This window comes from Malus sylvestris, chromosome 9 (genome assembly GCF_916048215.2).
Source record: "Malus sylvestris chromosome 9, drMalSylv7.2, whole genome shotgun sequence".
NCBI classification, from domain to species: Eukaryota; Viridiplantae; Streptophyta; class Magnoliopsida; order Rosales; family Rosaceae; genus Malus; species Malus sylvestris.
Genome location: NC_062268.1, coordinates 33,952,766 through 33,971,536, shown reverse-complemented (window position 1 = coordinate 33,971,536; position 18,771 = coordinate 33,952,766). Strand labels below are relative to the sequence as shown.

Below are 18,771 nucleotides of genomic sequence, written 5' to 3'. Positions count from 1 at the left end.
CACCTGTACAACCGCTACAAACCAGTTACACTGTACAGCCCAATCATTTCAATCAATCTGGTCAAGGGGTCTTCTCAATTTTACCACATTCTTTATGCAGCTTAAGTTTGGCTGACTGCAACCTATCAGATATTCCTTGGACTTGTGATCCGCCCACAAATCTCCTTCCGTGAATGAGCAATTTGAAGGTGCCTTAGCAAAGCCTGAGTAGGCTCTTAGGCTCTCTTACAAAATTAGTTGTTTTGAGAGTGAAAGAAAGACATGGTCTTAGGAGCTTCTTGTTCGTGGAGCTTGGCACTTGGGTTGGAACATAAAGTTAGGTTCAGCTTCGGAACTGAGGTAGGGGTTTTTTTTGGAAACTTATCACTATTGGGGTATTTGTCTTGTTTAAGCTTTGTGAAATAGGTGTTACTAGTAATAAGCCCGCGCGATGCCGCGGGACTTGAATTCACCAGCCTTAATTACATGAATAAAACACATTTAACCTGAAAAACATTCAACATAATCATGAACGAACAAAAATGATAGATCTAGAAAATTATAAAAAGCATCGTAACTGTAGATCCAATAAATTATATAAAGGGAGTTTTAACGAAAAGCCCACGGTACTGTTCATTTTAATGAAAAACCACATTTTTACACTAAAAAGTCAAACCTGGTACTATTCACTTTACTCTTTATTTTGTCCTTATCATTAAAACTCAAAGTTTTCAAGCCTTTTTCATTATTTTTCTTTTATATAAATTCATCCAATCAAGAGACTAATAGTTGTGGGAATGTGGGTATGCAACCAAGAATCTTAAGATATACTTGACTTGCAATTCCATTATAATTTCACACAAAAAAAAAGGATCAATTTTGATTGAAACATCAAACAAAACAATCTCATCTGTTACAAATTGGACCAACTAAATAAAGAATATATCGATAAGATTTTCAACCTAACTATAAAAAAGAGCTTTATAACAGCGCAATCAACATTATTTGAACTCAACTAAAAAGAAACTAATTGCATGTTATAAATTCCATAGGTAATTGAATGGCAGCGCAGCCCCTACATAATGTTTTTTAATCGATTTAGTAGTTAACACTGGACAATTGCACAATACAAATCTTAGAAACTATTCCAAGTTAGAGCAAAAATTACCTCTAATCTTTGTTTCTCCTGTACTTTGGTATTGCAGGGTTAACTTGTAAAGGGTGAATGAAGTCCTGAAAACACAAAGAATAAAAAGCCTCTGTTTCAGTTAACTAAAAAAAAAAGCAAACCATAAACAAAGAAAGATATCTGGTAACCAAAAAATGAATCTTGGAAAGCAAACATAAACAAACTTCAATCAAAATTACTTTAATACACTTGGATATCAAGGAAAATTAAATTTATTCAATTTCGATATAAAAAAAATTAATTAATGCAGGAACAACATTTGTGCCTCAATGACGTGAGAAGTACTCAAAACAAATATTGTTTTCTTTAAGTCTTTAGTCTATCTCTGCAAATCGCAATAACTCATCCATTGAGAATCAAATTAACTAATTAACTTACTAACCCGTGACCAGCCTTAACTACATGAATAAGACACATTTAACCTGAAAAATATTCAACATAATCATGAACGAACAAAAATAATAGATCTAGGAAATTATAAAAAGCATTGTAACCGCAGATCCAGGAAATTATAAAAATTCATCCAGTCAAGAGACAATATAATAGTTGTGGGAAGGTGAGTACGCAACCAAGAATGTAAAATATACTTGACTTGCAATTCCATTATAATTGCACACAAAAAAAAAAGATCAAATTTTGATTGAAACATCAAACAAAATAATCTCATCTGTTACAAATTGGACCAACTAAAAAAAGAATCTATCAATATGATTTTCAACCTAACCATAAAAAAGAATGAGAGATGAGGACAAACTTGAACTCTAGAGCTTCGTTCACCAGAATCACTACCCATTCCTAAAATTAGGCAAATTCCCAACAATAACAACAAAAAAACCTCTTAGATTTCACTTTCACTTAATCATAGGCATCTCACCTTGAGACAACGCAGAGTCCACTGTTGCAGCCTCAACGGCATCTTGAACGGGAAGAATACCAATTAACCCCTTCTCTTCCCACTGCCATAACTCATGCTCCACCAATTTGGCACTACCTTAATCAAATTCCCTAATTTTATCAATTCTATAATCCACCAATTAGAAAAATCCAACTTACAAACAACCAATTACCTATAAAAAGAAAAGTTAGCATTGAAATTAACTCTGGCAAAATTGAAGAACAAAATATGCAAAATTTTTGCAGCAAAAAATAAACGACACAGTTTGGGCAACAAAGAGCGTAAAAAGGAACATAATTTCCAAGCAAGTAGAGTAATTGTAGAGCTATAAAGTTTGTGCTGAGCTAAAACAACTACCGGTTAAAGTACATACAAAGTTTTTTCAGGATTCAAACAGAAAAAACAATTAATCAAAAGACAGATTTTAAGGCTCAAAGGTACTTGCCAGGTGAAGTGCAGTGAATTCGAAGATGGCGCATGGTAGAAGGACCTTGTTTCAGAAAGGAAAGATGCCTAGGCTAGTGGGAAGCTCCACCAATTCCACCATATTTGGAAGTTTCACAAAGAGAAGAAGAAAAAGAAAAAAGAGTCGGAGGAGGAGGTAGAGAACAGAGGCATTACCATATAAGTGCCTAACCCAAAAACAAAAAACTTAAACACATAATTATGGATGTCGGTGTACACCATTTTTAAATGAAACTAAAAATTCATGACTACAACTTATTTTCTAGAATCTCCAAACAGAAAGTTAACCACCGAACATTTGAATAACCCGAAGAACATCCTCGTGCACCACAAAGTTCCCAAAACCAATCCCTTGACAACGATTCAAAGTGAAATAAAGTGAATTCAACATAGAAACTTCTATACAGAAGCGAGAGTGTTGAAACCACAATTTCCCTCTCTCCCTCTATCTGCATCACCTATCAAACCAAACCAATAATCAATTTTGGAGTTATCAAATTTAATCAGCACAGAAAACTATAATCAAACCCAAACAAAAGTCTAAACCCAAACTGTGATTTCAATAAAATCAAACAACAAAAAACCAAATTCAAGTCGAATACAATAAAAAAAACCTAGTAAAACTCTATATCAAAACTCTGGAATTTTGAAACTGCTCACCTTAAATACAGAGGGCTTCGTAGAATGCAAAGAAAAGTCCCAAATCTGAAAAACCACGACCTCCTAAAGTTGAATCTAAACCCACAAACAAAATCCCCAAAATCACAACCAAAACATTTAAACAAAAAACCCATTAAACAAACACACATAGAATCACAGGCTATAGGTGCATGTATGTTTTTTTGAGGTGCATGTATGTTTTTTTGAAAAGAACACATAAAGACGTCAGCAACAAAGAGGTGCACGTATGTTTTTTTTGAGGCAAACAAAATAATATTACAACATGATACTTGATTAACACTCCTTTCAAAACTGACTCTGCAGACCCTAACTTTTATCTGGAAACACATAAAAACTACAAAATCACAACTCGCTTATACTGGATCAATGTTTCGCACTGAAATCTCTATTTTAGACTTAGTATTGAGAAACAAAAAATCTTATATGCAAAGGATAACTCATTCATCACAAAGCAACAATACATTTACAGTAACTGTTTAAATCAGAACATATGATTATCATGAATTGCAGCATTAGCATTCTAATTAGAAACTTGTGGCCATAAAATTGAACATTTCACGACCGTGTTTGATCACATTAAACAATCTGATTATCCATAATTACCTTAGCAGAAGCTTGAATTTCTCTGGCAGTCATATCCAAAGCAAGTGCATAACCTTAAACCATCCAATTTTTGCTAATCAGATTTAAACTAAACCACATCATTAACAGCATCATTATATTAAAACTAAATCATTAGCAGCGGCATTATTAACTGATTAATTAAACTAAATCATTAACAACAACACCATTAACTGATTAATTAACTAACCTTAAAAAATGGTTAATTAACAAACAACAGTAACAAAAATTACAAATTTACCCACGACGTAATCCACGGCAGTGGACTGCGGAACATCGTGAAGTTTCTGAGAGACGATCACCGTCAGCTCCACCTCATGGTCCAACGACAACAGAGGGTGAGGGACAATCAGCATAATCTAAAATTATTTAAACAATTAATCCACAATGAAAAGCATACATTACAAATCCAAACCAAATTACATCATCCAAGAGATATTTTTTATACCTTTGTTATTGTACCTTTAAATTGATTTCAGCAAAACTTGTTTCTTTTTCCATAGCTTGTGAAGCTCAAATTTTTCAAAAATCTACAATCATTACACAACGTTGCCACATCATAAGTGTAGAAGAAATCACCGCTACCAGAATTTATAAAGACCAAAACAGTTAGCACCCAAAAATAACATTTATTAGCAAAGACCCAATTGCCAACAAACGTTGAACAGAACATATGCAGAAAATTTCGTTAGTTTTTACCATTCATAAAAATATGACCTAACTTTAACTAAGACCCAAATTTTATTGAAGGATCGTGTTGAGCTAAGCAGCAAATTATAAATTCACTAATCTTCTTAATTATAGTAATTTAGAAATCAACCGATACAAAAATAGTCACAAAGCTTAATAAAAACTCATGAAAAAAAAAAGTTTTGACCACAACACCTGCACATGACCCTATAATTTGGCTAATTTACAAAAGCTCAACGTGCTCAGCAGATGTTTAACTCTTCAGTAGTATATAAATTGAAACTAATAAAGCCATCTCTAACTTTCAGAAATATTTAAACTGAAATGAATTGATATTTTGTTTCTATACACTGATAATTCAAGGTTTGCTACAGAAAAGGAATCTATAATTTAAGCTTCAAAATGCATTACAACATCAATTATCCAAAGAAAGCAAGCTGACGATAACAATTTGATTAGCTTTGGAAATCTCTTTGCTTTATCACTTCACGATACTAAATTTTTCAACCCGTCTTCTCTCTCTCTCTCTAAAACGCCTTTTTTTTCTAGCAACTGACCTAGAAAAGATTAAAACCGAATGCATGGGGTAGAATTTCACCCAAAATATTGGGAAAACTAAATAAACAAATAAAATTAAAAGATAAGTGCATGAAAAATCAAATCTTTCACTCCTATAAAATGAAAGCAACTTTTTTTTGTCGTTGATGAGTCTAAAATCTCATCCTCATAATACTCAAAAGTAAAGGAAATATAGCAAAAAGATAAGATGTAATTACTGCCCCTGATGGTGCGCTCCTAAAGAGAGAAAGACAACGCTCATAAAGAGAGAAAGACAGACACAGAGGGAAGAGAAAGACAACGCTCCATATGGTATTCTGGAGCCAAAAGAAAAGCTGCAGATGGAAATAAGTTGGAAGGAATCAATTTAAGATAAACGTTCAACAACAGAAATCAAGAAATCAATTTAAGAAAACTGACCCAGGTAGTTAAGCTGCTATGAAGGTAAAGAGGCCCAAGAAGCTCATATGAATGAAAGGATTTTTCTTGTTGCACACATAGACCTGTAAACTCGCAAACCCAACGTCAATCAGACCATAGGCCAAAAATATCAACAACAAAAAAACTGAGCACTGTTGTCCATTGTAACAAAATCAACTGTGGAGTATTAGACAGTGCAATTACAAAATCGGTATGCGTTCTCAACTACCTTCGTTGTCCTCAGGTCTGAAGACATGGTCAAACTTGAACTGCTTTTTCGAGGAATCAGAACAAATGACCTGCAGCTCGTTATCTAGGGAGGATTCGAATTCAACAACAAAACCTGCTCCGCTTGAAATTTCAGTTTGATTCAAAGGTCTACATCTGCAGAAAACTCCGATGTTGCCCTTAAGCTCAATCACTTCATTGTAAAGTCAAAAAAGGAGAAGAAAAGTGAGAGAGAGAGAGAAAGCAGACCAGCGGACTGAGGAGGGAGGGATAGAAAGGGAGGCTAAACCACATTTAAATACCTGATTCTCTTTACTTAGGAATATGGCATTTTCTATGATCTTCAAACATTTCAAAAGCAGAACCTGGCTCCGCACCATGCTGTTTTCATTTTCCCAAATAGAATGTGAGCTATCTTTTAGCCAACCCCGCATATTAATTTCTGGTGCTTAGTAAGGCAATTTCCCCAATAATAATTGAGTACCATATGGACCCCAGGATTCAAATGAAAAAGGTAAGTATATAAATGAAAAGTTATATTATGTCTAAGGAATTTTGGTTATCATAACTCAATGTGTATGATGTGCACGTAATAAGTAAAGAAAACAAATCAATGACTGAGAAGTGATATTGTTAGCACGCAAAACCACTCATGTTACCCCAAGAGGAAAATCAGGAACTACAACGAACAATAAAGAAGATGACGCTATCCAAAGGCAAATAGATAACTGCCCATTTGTTACTATATAACTACCAAAGTGTAGTCAGTGTTGCTCATAAACTGAAGAAATATACAGGTTACAGAACAGAAGAAACTTGTGAATCTAGATACAACTAAGGCTGCTTTGGTTTTTTACCATCACATGCATTATTTTTTCACAGAAATTTATTATTTACATAGTGAACCAAGAAATTATTGTTGAAGTAGCATAGTGAAGTAAAAATCTCTCATAACTATTTAAAGCATTGCGGTCCCTTGTGGTAATGCTGTATTTGAGGTGACCATGCATAAAAATAATGCATAAAAATATGTATCATAACCAGAAACCAATAAGCTTCAACATAGACTCAGACCTTCAAGAGAGATAGTAGATAAGCTAGCTTTCTCTATAGTCAGCAAAGCTATCCATTTTGGGCATAACTCCGGATTTTCCATTTCTCCTTCATCCGCACAACTCAGTTCAGTAGCAACAATTCCTAATTTTCTTACAAAATTAAAAGGTCAAGAATTGCAGAAATTACCCACCTTTGTCGCTCCAATCACTGTCCACCTCGCTTGCAATCGTCTCTAGGGTTTTAACTGAAGAAAAAGAGGGATGCAATCAAATCAGAAAATCTCCAAAATCTACATTTTCTTGGACTGGAAAATAAAATTAAAACTATAAGAAGCAGTAATCTTCGAATCCGAACCTCAAATTCAAACTTTTCTTGTAATTCAAAAATTAAAAAAAAAAGGGAAATGAAATTGTTTACCTTGAGCACAGAGGGCTTCCTACGACCAATTGTCAAGACTTGTGTTTGATCTACATACATGTCAAGAATCAAATTTAAAACTTGATCACAGAAATACATAAGCAACCAAGAATTGCAAAAAAATCCATCAACAGAGGAGCAAAACAATAAGTAAAACAACCTTCTAACATCCTTATCGCACCAATACAGAAGCAACAAAGCATGGAGAAACACCCAGCAACAGAGGGATATTCAAAGGATGTAAAGCAGAAAATGAACCTCAATGCAATTTGTTGAGAAGAAAACAGCAGCAAAGCATGAAGAAACACAGAAATGAGCACAGTGCAAAAAGACACAAACCTGACTCTAACAATGCACTAAATAGACCAATCTTCCTAACACCCAACTAAACAGCCTATAAACATCCATTACAATTTTATTGAAACAAAAAAATGTCAATCACAGTTTTAACAAAGCAAATGGGAAACCAAACAATAAACAATGATTTCTGAACAGTGTTTTACCTGTTGAATCAGAGGACAAAAATGAAAACCCACTCTCTCCCATACCTCCCTCAGACATCCTCTCCTCACCAACCCCGCGGGATAACCCATTAACGCCAAAAAATGCACGGCATGCTCTCTGCCCTCTCTCTCCCTCTCCCTGTCCATCCGTCTCTCAAAAAAGGGGGAAAAATCTCTAAATATCTCTCCCACTCAGTTGAAACCATGCTTTCTGCCCTCTCTCTCTCTCTCTCTCTCTCTCTCCATCCTTTTCTAAAATTTCAACAAAATCCCTAAATCTCTCTCCCACCAAATTGAAACCCCTAGCTCCCATCTCTCTCCAACTTGTCTGTCACTCTGTCCCCCTCCTTTCCTCCCCCCAATGAACCTCTGACGGATGCATGACCTACAGCCACACACACCAACCCCCGAGCCAAAATTCCCGGCGATCCTCTCCTTCCAACACGTCAACCCTCCCATCCCCTTTCCATCTCTCTCCCCGAGTGAAAGGCCACATCCAGCCCAAAGATCCAAAAGCCTTTCTGAAGGCTAGTGGCAATTTTGCAAATAACCAACGATTGGATCAATTCGATCACAACCAAACCGCCAGTATTAAATTTAACTAACTAACGATCAAATGATTTGAACATTGTGTATTACAAATTCAAATCAATGGTGGTAATAAATAAGATAATTTCAGCTACTATTTGCAATTAAAAACGAACAATGCTTACTACCAAGGAATATCTAACAATTTGGGTCTACTTTTGAATTTCGTCCTCATTAAACTTCTTACTTACTTGGTTTTAGATGTCTTTACTTATGAATCTATTTTTTTTTAGAATGAAGTTAGAAGATGTTCTAGCACCAGAGACTATTAGAAGTTGGAAAGATATGCCGATGCAGTCGTTTGAGAACAGTTTGGGAAATTTTGGGTAATAAATATGCTCGCAAGGAAAACCGACAATGGGTGAGCATCACACTCAAAGCTGGTTTAAATTAGTGAATTACCATAATCTTTGCTGGTCGATTTTCACTTTTGGCCTACTTTAGTGTGTAAATGCTAAATGTATTACTCATTTTGCTTGATCCTGGGCAACACTTACACCCTTACTCCATTGTCACCTTTCTGATTTTTGAAGAACGAAGACTTAACTTTGTCCTAAACTTTTCCTAAATCAACGTAATTGTGTCTTAAAGATTTAGACCTGACGACATAGCAGTGTTTGTGGCAATTCTATTTCTCTTTCGCCTTAATTACAGAAGCAATACAATTTTTGGGGAAAATAAGTTTTCATGATGATGAAAGAAATACACTCACCATCTTTTAGATTCGGGGATTGTACATTTTAAATTGAATTGGATAAAGTTGAATATATTATCTGAAAGACTCGGTCTTCAGAAGTTCCAATCATATTCAGTTTGCCTCAGTTTCTCAATGAGTGTCATATGAATTCTTAATTTAATTTCGGAAGGTGATGCGTTTAACGTTTGTGCTATGTGATGAAGTTAGCATTATGTTTTTTTTTATTATATACTGGTGGTGAACATTTTAGCATATTGGTTGAGAAAGATTTATCATTTTCTCATTTTCATATTTCTATAAATTTTGAGAGAAAAAAGCATGTGAAAAAGCACATTAGTCTCTAGGTATAAATCACATTAGTCTAATTATGGCTAGGATAAAAAAACCATGTGATAAACTATGGCTTTTCAATTATTTTATCATGCATTTGTAAACCAGAGGTCCGATTAGCAAAGTAAAATTTCTCACATACCTGTAGTTTTCTTGCACTTCTCTTAGCTTTAGACTCTAGCAGATGATCCTATTAATTGGTCTTTTTCTTTGCACATTCAATCTCGCCTCTTATTACACCGTTACCCGAGTGTTCCACGCAGAACAAAACAGATTCCTGCACCTCCTTAAACTATGCATTAGGAGATTTTCACAACGACACTAAGAATAATTGTATATTGTAAAATGCAACTGCTTTTAGAATTCCTAAGTCATATCATATTGACAAATAATTTATTAAAACTGAACAGAAGATCATCTTACAATGCTACATGTGGGAATTCCTTGGCCCACCTACTGATGACTGAATGTGAGAAAAAATAGGCTGAAGAAGAGTAAACCACACATAAGTTGAATATGAATACTTGGTTGCAAATGATCTGACTGTTAAAAGTAAATTCATAAAAACTTACCATGCATTTGAGCATTATTCAACATTTCATTAAGCACAAACAAAATGTAATCTACACGTTATAGATGAGATAATACGGGTTTAGGTGTTAACCCATATGCAAGAAGTCAGATAAGTGAAGAAATAAGAACCTTGACAGCTTATCACTTCTTATACTTAGGACTCAGTGTTGGAAACTTGTCTACCAGGCATAACATGTGAAACATTATTTATTCATATGAATGTGAGAATGATTACTTTCAATGGCATTCCATCTAGAAATGTAAAGGGAAGCTGTAATCGAATTCATCTATACTTCACAATGTCCATGGCTGTCAAATTACATTCATTAGGTCAACTATTTTGTCAGTTTTCTATAGTCAATCTTTTGTTAATTTTTACATTTTGCTCATCACAAAAGAGTTTACAAAAAATGAATCACTGTACAGAACACAACGCAATTAGGAAACTTATATCTTATTAAGTTTTTCAGTAAAACACTGGATCCACAAATATATACAAATGCAGGAAACCATATCTTGGTTGCCCACTCCATTAGCTTCTATTGGCAATACCAGTATATTGGCTCAAAAGCTATATCTTGTGGTGGCATTGAAATTGCCACTTTGCAGCAGAAATAAAATTAAATATGGGGACTTTTATATCTGATGATGTTTTTCAGTCAAAGGCTGGATCCACAAACATATACAAATAGAGGAAAGCCATATCTTGGCTGCCCACTCCATTAGCTTCTGGTTGGCAATACCAGTATATTGGCTCAAAAGCCATATCTTGTTGTGGCATTGAAATCGCCACTTTACAATAGAAATTTTAAAAAAAAACATCATATATTCCGTAATACTATCTTGAAAGATGAGTAAAATAAAAAACAGGACTTTTCAACTTCTACTTTGAAGTAGAAGAAAAAACCAAACACTTACTATGTATTATGACCTTAATTCCAATTGCCATTTCAAACTCCCTCAATCACGACCTGTAGGAAAATACCAAACCCAAACATAAGTCCACTGAAATCTGAATTCAATATAATCAAACACAAACAATATACCAAACTCAACTCCGATTAAAAAAAAAAAAAAAAAAAAAAACCTAAACTAAACTATAAAACAGAAATCCTCTGAAACTCCAATTTCAATATATAATCAAACACAAAGAAAATACCAAACTCAACTCCAATTATAAAAAAACTAAACTAAACTATAAATTGAAACTTTCAATAGAATAAGCCCAGCATTTTAAATTACTTACCTTGAGAACAGAGGGTTTTGCAACCTACAAACAAACACCCAAAATCTGAAAAACCTACAAACCCAAAATCACAAAAACAACTACAATCAAACGAAAAAAGCAATTACAATCAAACTAACCTGTCTATGCTATATGAAGTAAACCACGTCTCATGTTTCGTATTCCTGAACAATACATTGTCTATTCTGTACGCACACAAAAAACACTCAATATTCTTACCAACATTATACAATCTATACAGACAGTATCATATATGTATTTGCACATAAAGTATAAATATTTTTTGATAGAATCAAACTTAAATTTAATAAAAGGATTAATCACAAATTGAAACTAATTGTAGTATTTGACAAAGACCAGGTGGGCGATTTTATTAAAAGATGAGTTAGGGAGCCCCTGAAAGAGAAAAATCCAATTGAAGAATTCAATTACTGAAAAATACTGGGTAAATACTAAGGCTGTCATTTGAAAAAGCCAAACAACAACAAACTTTGACAAATTAACTACAATTAAATTAAGATGACATTCGATATACGAAGACAATCTGAGAAATCAAAGGCTCTGAAATCAATACCGTATTTCATGTGCCTTTTACTGATAGTGAACCTAGCAGCAAAACCAGGATTAAAATTTGATTTAGAACCTTGCTATCTTTGTCCTTGTAAATATGATATTTTGGCAACGGCAATATATCACAAAAAAAAAAACAAATATATCTGAACTCAAAGAAAATATAGAACGAACATAAAAAAGGTAAATTATGAACGTTTAGAAGCAAATTTCATTAGCAATTAAAGCAACCAAGCTCTCTCAACATCACGATTTAGAGCCCCCAGGAACCCAGAAATTTAATGAAAATTTTCTAATCATTCAATTGGATTAAACAAAATCATGAATTTTTTTTTTTCTAAAGCCCAATTATATTAAATCACAAATTTGAAGCAGATTTTGACATGCAATAAGTCCATAAGATATGAATCGCTTCAGACTAACCTCGATGGCACAGCCTCCAGAATTGCCCGATCCGAACCAAGCTCCTAGGTTATAGGGAGATGCCGGAACAAAGTAGAATACTGAGTCAAAAGTATAGACATTTAAGAAGAATGCTTGATCCACAATTAAATGGAACAGAGAAAGCTATGACAGAAATTACTTACCATGGTCATAGTTATCTACTTGGTACTCAAATGCGATCAGCATGACGTGTACTCAAATGCACTTAGATGAATTTCTGCTAAACATTCATTAACTCTCTCTCTCTCTCTCTCTCGTGTGCCTTTTTCACAATATACAACCCCCGTCTAATGGCCAACCTCACCATCCCCTCACAGTCGCACGAAACAACCCAACCTGCTCCGCCTTGGCCAGCCTCCCCTAGCACAAACCCTGCGAGCACAAAATAACTAATACCAGTTTAATTGAAGGAATTAAGAAATGACCAATGAAACATCATCATAAAGTACTCAATGAAAGGTGAAAAGGGCACCAATTTTAATAGGAGGAAAATATATCAGAAAGTGCAAGTGTGAGAGGCAGAAAGAAAAAGAGTAATATACCTCTGAAAATGGTGAATGAAGACCCATGCATGACCCTGCCTCGTCTTCACCATCCTTTTAGATTTTGTTGTGATTCACTTATATCCACGCCCATCTCCCTCGTTGTAACTCTGCAACCCATGTTTTTTGGCAGACCTCCCTCTGCCTTCCTCTCCCTGACATTCCACATCCTCCTCCCCTTCTCTGTCTGAACTAATCTAGCCCCATTCCACATACCGAGCCCAAGCCTTACCCCCATTCCGGCCCCCTTACTTTCTTGAAACCAACTCTCAAACCCTACAACGCAGCACTCTCACTCTATCGCAACCCACTCTGAGTGACACGGATGCAACAACCCTCGCCCTCTCTCCCGCCGTCGCCTAACCCCAAAATCGCGCTCTCCCTCTCTCTCTCTTTCTCTTCCCAAATCGAGCATCACCACTGAATCCCTTCTCTCTCCCTCACTCCCTCCTGTCTCTCTTCTCTCTCTGCTCGCTCGCTCTCTCTCCCGACGGCATGGTCTCACGGAATCTCACTGCGACTCAGAAAGGAAATGAAAGTCTCTAACCCACCAAATCCGTTTGAAACCTTACAGACTAAAATGACCATCGCACCATGCCTTTCCACGATTATCAACACGCGGCATGAAGATCAGTGGCTGAGAGATCCACTCATCCCGCTCCCTCTCTCTCTCGCTCAGTCTCTCTCTCTCTGTGTCGGAGGCATGGCCTCCCATCCCCGAAACCCACATTGAATGACAACAAACCTAAACCCACCCCAATCCGTCTCAAACGCACGGGACAAAATTACCCTTCCAACCCAGCCCCAATATCAGCCCAAACCTCACGACTTTGTTGTAAATAGCATGAAATCGAGTGGCTCCCTTATAAGCCATATAGACAAAATTACCCTCTGAACTTTTGAGAATTACCCTCCAAATCCCTCCACATTCGGCTGGTATTGTTGTAAATAAAGCAAAATCAAAAACAAATGAACAGTGCCTGCCCTCCCCCCTACTTTAGAATAAGTAATACTTGATATATTTCTATAATTGATATAATGCTGGATATTGGAATATGATTTATTCACTGTTATTGTTGATAATGTGGATATTGTGATAAGTTGATTATATGCATGTATCATTGCATATTGGAGTGGATGATTTTTATTGGTTATTTGAGATTAGGATATGGAAATGGAACTATCTTTTGTATGGTTGAGTTCGACACTCGTAGGGACCATCAAGGGTGGCAAAAGTGAAATTATAGGAATGGTACGAAATAGTGGGGACGGAGGTCGAGAAAAGGACAAGACAACCAACAAAACTAGTATTTGGGATGATTGAGTTACGACGGTTAGTTTGTATTATACAGCATTCGGACCATCGCTACAATGGTAAAATGCATGGTATGAGACATGCAAGTCCGTGTGTTTTATTATATAAATTAACAAATTGGGTGAAATTAAGTTGCATTTCATGGTTCATCATTTAATTAAATTGTGATTAATGATAACATGTTCCCTACTGAGTTGTAGTTTCGCTCACTCTGCATTTGGAATTGATGGAGAATGACAAAGGGAAGGAGATGAGGGAAAAGACTAAGGAATGGAAGAAGAAAGCAGAAGCAGCTACGACATTTGGTGGGTCTTCTTACACTAACTTTGATGTGTTGATTAAGCAGCTCAAACAGTAACAACTGTTGCATTAATAAGTGTCTAACGAACATACTTGTAAGGATTAATGAGACGAAAAAAATCTCAAACTATCTAAGTCAAAATTTTACTTTGAGTACCCGCATTGATGTTAATTAATTTAGGAGGAAGTTCTGAGCTTAATAGTATCTAATTGGGAGGCTTTGAAGCCTAGAAATTAAGATAGAAAAACAGAACTTATCTTTGAACTTTGAGAGTTTTCCATGGTTAAACTCTCTCGCTTGGAAATACTTAATCTTTTATTGTAGGCAACTCGACCACCATGACTAATATGGACAAAGGCAACGCTCATGTTCTTTGGCACAATGCTTTAGAATGTTGACATAGAAATTGACGTTAAACTTTAGATGGCAGAGAGTCCATAGAAAATCTGACTTTGAGTCTCCTTAGCAGTTGTATTCGAGATGAGATCTCCATCCTTTCTAGTACTATACTGTAATCTTTCCGCAAACGGTTGCAAATGTAGGCTTTAAATTTGGCCATGCCATCACCTTGCTGTGACAAATATCAACAAATATACATGATTATTGCAGTCATGTTGTCCAAAAGATGACACGCTCCGACCCCAATAACCCCAAATATCATGATATGTACATGTTGGCCGACACCCGAGGGTGACGAAGTCATTTTAAACATGCATACAAATTAAAATATGTGATTAGAAAGAAATACACTGATGCAGAACCGTGTTCAGAGCATACAACTAATTAAGAAAAATGTGAATGAATTATTATAGAAAGGTATGAAATGAGGAATGGGTCCTACACAGAGAAGGCTCAAGATGCCTATGAGGAAGTGCCCTGATGCCGAGATCGTGTGCCTCGATTCTAACTCCTGAGGAGGCGCAAAACAAAAGGTGAGTGGACCAAAGTTTATAATAATAATACTAATAATAAGAAAACCATTTTATTTCTGAACATACTAACCCCCTGTTTTGAAAACACATATAATACTACATATAGATCTTTCCAAAAACTCTAACATGCCAAAATATTTGTAGCAATAAAATCATCTCTAAAAGTGGTATCGAAACACCCGAAGGCAAAACCCAAGCATCTCATAACTCAAATCAATGGTATACTTAACTAGGGGTATCATAGTGCCCCGAAGACAAAACCATCACCAAAGGTGAAGCTGTATGACACTGGGTTATGCCAATGAAGAAACCATGGTCCATCACCCGAAGGTGAAGCTGTACGGCTCCGGGTTATGCCAGAGAAAATGATATAACATATATATGTATATGCAGTGGGTCCATCACCCGAAGGTGAAGCTGTACGACTTTCGGTTACGCTAGAGAAGAAAAAGAGGTCTATCACTCGAGGGTGAAGCTGTACGACTCCGGGTTACACCGGAGAATAAGCATATACATATAACATATCACACCGACACTAGCCCTGGTGTGAGATCCCACATCGGCTGGGTGAGGGTTGGTCTATGGCCTTATATGTACATGCCCATCTCTTCCTAGCAAAACGCGTTTTGGGAACTCACTGGCTTCGAATCCCATAAGAACTTTGAAGTTAAGCAAGTTTGGACGATAGCAGTCCTAGGATAGGTGACCCTCTAGGAAGTTCTCGTGCCGAAACCCAAGAACAAATTCGTGAGGGCATGGCCTAAAGCGGACAATATCTTGCTATGCGGGCTAGGATGTGACAATTTGGTATCAGAGCCACTCTGTTATTCGGTGAGGATGTGCCGACGAGGACGTCGGGTTACCCTTAAGTGGGGTTGATTGTAAGATCCCACATCGATCTACAAAGAGGGGGTGATGTGCCTTATATGTACATGCTCCCCTCCTTATGGCATGAGGCCTTTTGGGAACTCACTGGCTACAGATCCCATAAGAACTTTGCAGTTAAGCGAGTTCGAGCGAGAACATTCGTATGATGGGTGACCTACTGGAAAGTTCTCGTGTGAGTTCCCAAAAACAACTGCTACAATTGAGCCGAACCCGGGATGTGACACCTAGGCTAGTGAAGATGGGGGTATGTCATCAATATCATCAATATCATCAATTGTGTCCTATGGCCATAGATGTCTACATACCCGATTGTGTGTATGTGTTGTATGATAACCCACTATATAAGCACCGAACACATACCTTAAAAACCTCATATCAATCTGGAGCTCAAAAGCACAAATCTTCACCTTATAAATCCATAATAAATCACATTTGTAGATCCATAGAATTTCAAATACGAAAATCCAATAATTCATAATCTTTCGTAAAACGTAAATTTAAGAAATCATAAATAATGCATAAATGTAAAATCATGAAATCAAGCTTTTCGTGAATGCAAGCCTAGTATTTTATAAAAACATGCAAGTTAAGAAGGGGTCCACTCACAGTATTTTGTTGCCCGAGAGCCGCTTGAGCTAGTAAGGATGGAGTCACTTCCCATTGATGCACCTAAACACAAATAGGGACCATTTAGTAAAACTCTACTAAAATGATCGAATTTGGGAAAACGGGCAGTGGATTTAGGTTCGTCACGTCGAAAAACTTAAAGATGGACCTCAGGTATTCCCACGCACCATCGTATGCTTCGCCAAGCGCCGAGTTGGGTCGCCAAAAAAGTCGACGGCAGAGGTGTGTGTGCTCCACGCACTAGCCATGACGCGCAGGCCATGCGTCGGCCCAGGAAATTGGGACTGGGTCCTGGTCGGATCTGGGCTTAGGTTGCTGGATTGGGCTAAGTTATTGAGTTGGGCCTGGTTAGATCCGAGTTATGGGTCAAATGGGTTGGACCGGGTTAGGGTTAATGGGCCAAGGGTTTTGGGCTAGGTTATTGGGTTACATGGCCCAATGGTTTGGGCCGGTTTTGGGTCAAATCTTTGGGTTTTTGGGTCGAGTCGACTTAGTTTCAGGTCGGATTCCATGAAGAAGAAAGCCGGAGCTTCCCAAGTTCCGATCAACCTCAAATCTCAACTAACAATAGTAATCTAATATATCAAATTGAAGCCTGAGAAACAAGGAGTCGAAATATACCTTTGGTTTCCTTAATGGTGGCCGGAGTTAGTAGGAAAATGACTTGGAAGGCACGGGTTCTCACTGGAAACTAAAGAAGGTTTCTCCCAAAGTGTTTTCTGCATCCACACGTATGATTAACTCCTAAACTACCTTAATATAATACTAAACACAATCTATGGGGTTCCAGGGGTTTACCTTGGTCTAAGATTCAAGAAGCTCGCCGGAGTACGACGAGGTGATGTCACTGTGCTCCTTTGCACAGAAAGAAGTTGGACGAAGAAAGAGTGCTAAGGGGATTTAAGGGAAAATTGAGCGATGGTGGTAAGGTTGTTGTTGCTGTTGTATGTTTGCATGTGTGTGTATGTGCGTGGTGCTCGGGAATCGAGAGGGAGATAGTTGTAGAGAAGAGAGGTAAAGAAAAGTTCAAGAGTGTCCGAGAGCTTGAGGGAGGGAATGACATGGGGAAAAAGTGGGGTGTGGGCCCCACGGGTTACCAGAAAAGTAATAAAATAAGACAAATATCCCACCCCAAAATCTAAAACATTGAATTGACTATTTTTGCCCTCGACTTTGTAGTTTCGTAAAACGTTCATCGTAACTCCAATTCTGATTCCACTTGTGCCCATACATTCGTAACGATGAGTATGATAAGAATACGCCAAGGAAACGGGTCTTACGTGACACGGCAAGGTAGTCAACAAAAGTTAACGTTTTTGCCTCGAAGGGCATTTTCATAAATTCACGTATTAAAATTATGAAAACCAAAATATTTGGTGATGGGTCGTTACCATTGTTCTAAAAATCCCCGCCTAGGCGCTAGGTGGCTGGCCACGGCCCCGATTAATGCCTAGGAGTTTGAAAATTGAGAAAGGGAGCCTATACCAACTAACGCGCCTGCTAGACCGCCTAGGCACCTACCTAGATTGCGACTCACTTAGACAGAAAATAATAACTTTCAATTTGCATTTAATTTTTTTCAATAAATTGTAAGAGAGTTGTTGAATACTTAAATGAGCACACACTATATGTTTGTTCCACATGTTTTCATTATGTTCTAATACTTCATAATACATATGTCATTCTATTTTGTAGTTTATAATGAAATTATATATTTTAAGTATAAACAGACACTTATTTACACGAAATATAATGGATTTACTTAAATTCGCCTAGTTCGTCTAGACGCCTGCCCAATCGCCTATGAGCTAGGCCCCAACCCGACACCTGACTAGCGCCTAATGTTTTTTAGAACCTTGGTCATTACAAAAGGTGTCCTAACTATTCATTTTGCCAGCTGTATCTGTAGACATCGAAATTTCGGTAAATAAATGTTGATCGATAAATCAAAGTTTCAACGCTCATGTATTACATAAATTTTATACGTAGCGTGTGACTCGACGAAAAATTGAAATG

The 18,771-nt window shown here is 36.7% G+C and overlaps 1 protein-coding gene across 10 annotated transcripts; it reads right to left on the bottom strand.

Annotated features, from left to right (window-relative positions):
• Positions 1-832: 832 nt before the first annotated feature.
• LOC126582328 (uncharacterized) lies at positions 833-12,406 on the bottom strand. Of its 10 annotated transcripts, none has more exons than XR_007609455.1 (18): positions 12,294-12,406; positions 12,130-12,209; positions 11,711-11,742; positions 11,256-11,321; positions 11,137-11,160; positions 10,809-10,861; positions 9,741-9,801; positions 9,460-9,594; positions 7,200-7,249; positions 6,973-7,026; positions 6,029-6,887; positions 5,728-5,919; positions 5,499-5,581; positions 4,293-5,413; positions 3,813-4,189; positions 2,505-2,986; positions 2,043-2,155; positions 833-1,212 (listed from the first exon to the last, which is right to left on the bottom strand). XR_007609455.1 is itself a non-coding variant. In XM_050246452.1 (5 exons), the coding sequence occupies exons 2-5, from the start codon at positions 4,329-4,331 to the stop codon at positions 2,777-2,779; spliced, it is 420 nt and encodes a 139-aa protein (XP_050102409.1). In that variant the 5' UTR covers positions 4,332-4,779; positions 4,823-4,849; the 3' UTR covers positions 2,697-2,776. The 10 variants fall into 10 exon arrangements, 1 of the variants encoding a protein (XP_050102409.1); XR_007609457.1 differs by lacking the exon at positions 2,505-2,986 and having other exon boundaries at positions 2,043-2,159; positions 3,813-3,865; positions 4,072-4,189; XR_007609461.1 differs by lacking the exons at positions 2,043-2,155; positions 2,505-2,986 and having other exon boundaries at positions 833-1,054; positions 1,148-1,212; positions 3,813-3,865; positions 4,072-4,189.
• Positions 12,407-18,771: the final 6,365 nt, after the last annotated feature.

Excerpts from the sequence above, each read along its gene's own strand:
- LOC126582328 (XM_050246452.1), bottom strand. The coding sequence starts at position 4,331 with ATGGAAAAAGAAACAAGTTTTGCTGAAATCAATTTAAAG. Across the intron at positions 4,190-4,292 it reads TTGCTGAAATCAATTTAAAG|ATTATGCTGATTGTCCCTCA; the intron begins GTACAATAACAA and ends AAATAATTTTAG. Across the intron at positions 2,987-3,812 it reads AAATTCAAGCTTCTGCTAAG|GTGATGCAGATAGAGGGAGA; the intron begins GTAATTATGGAT and ends TTGGTTTGATAG.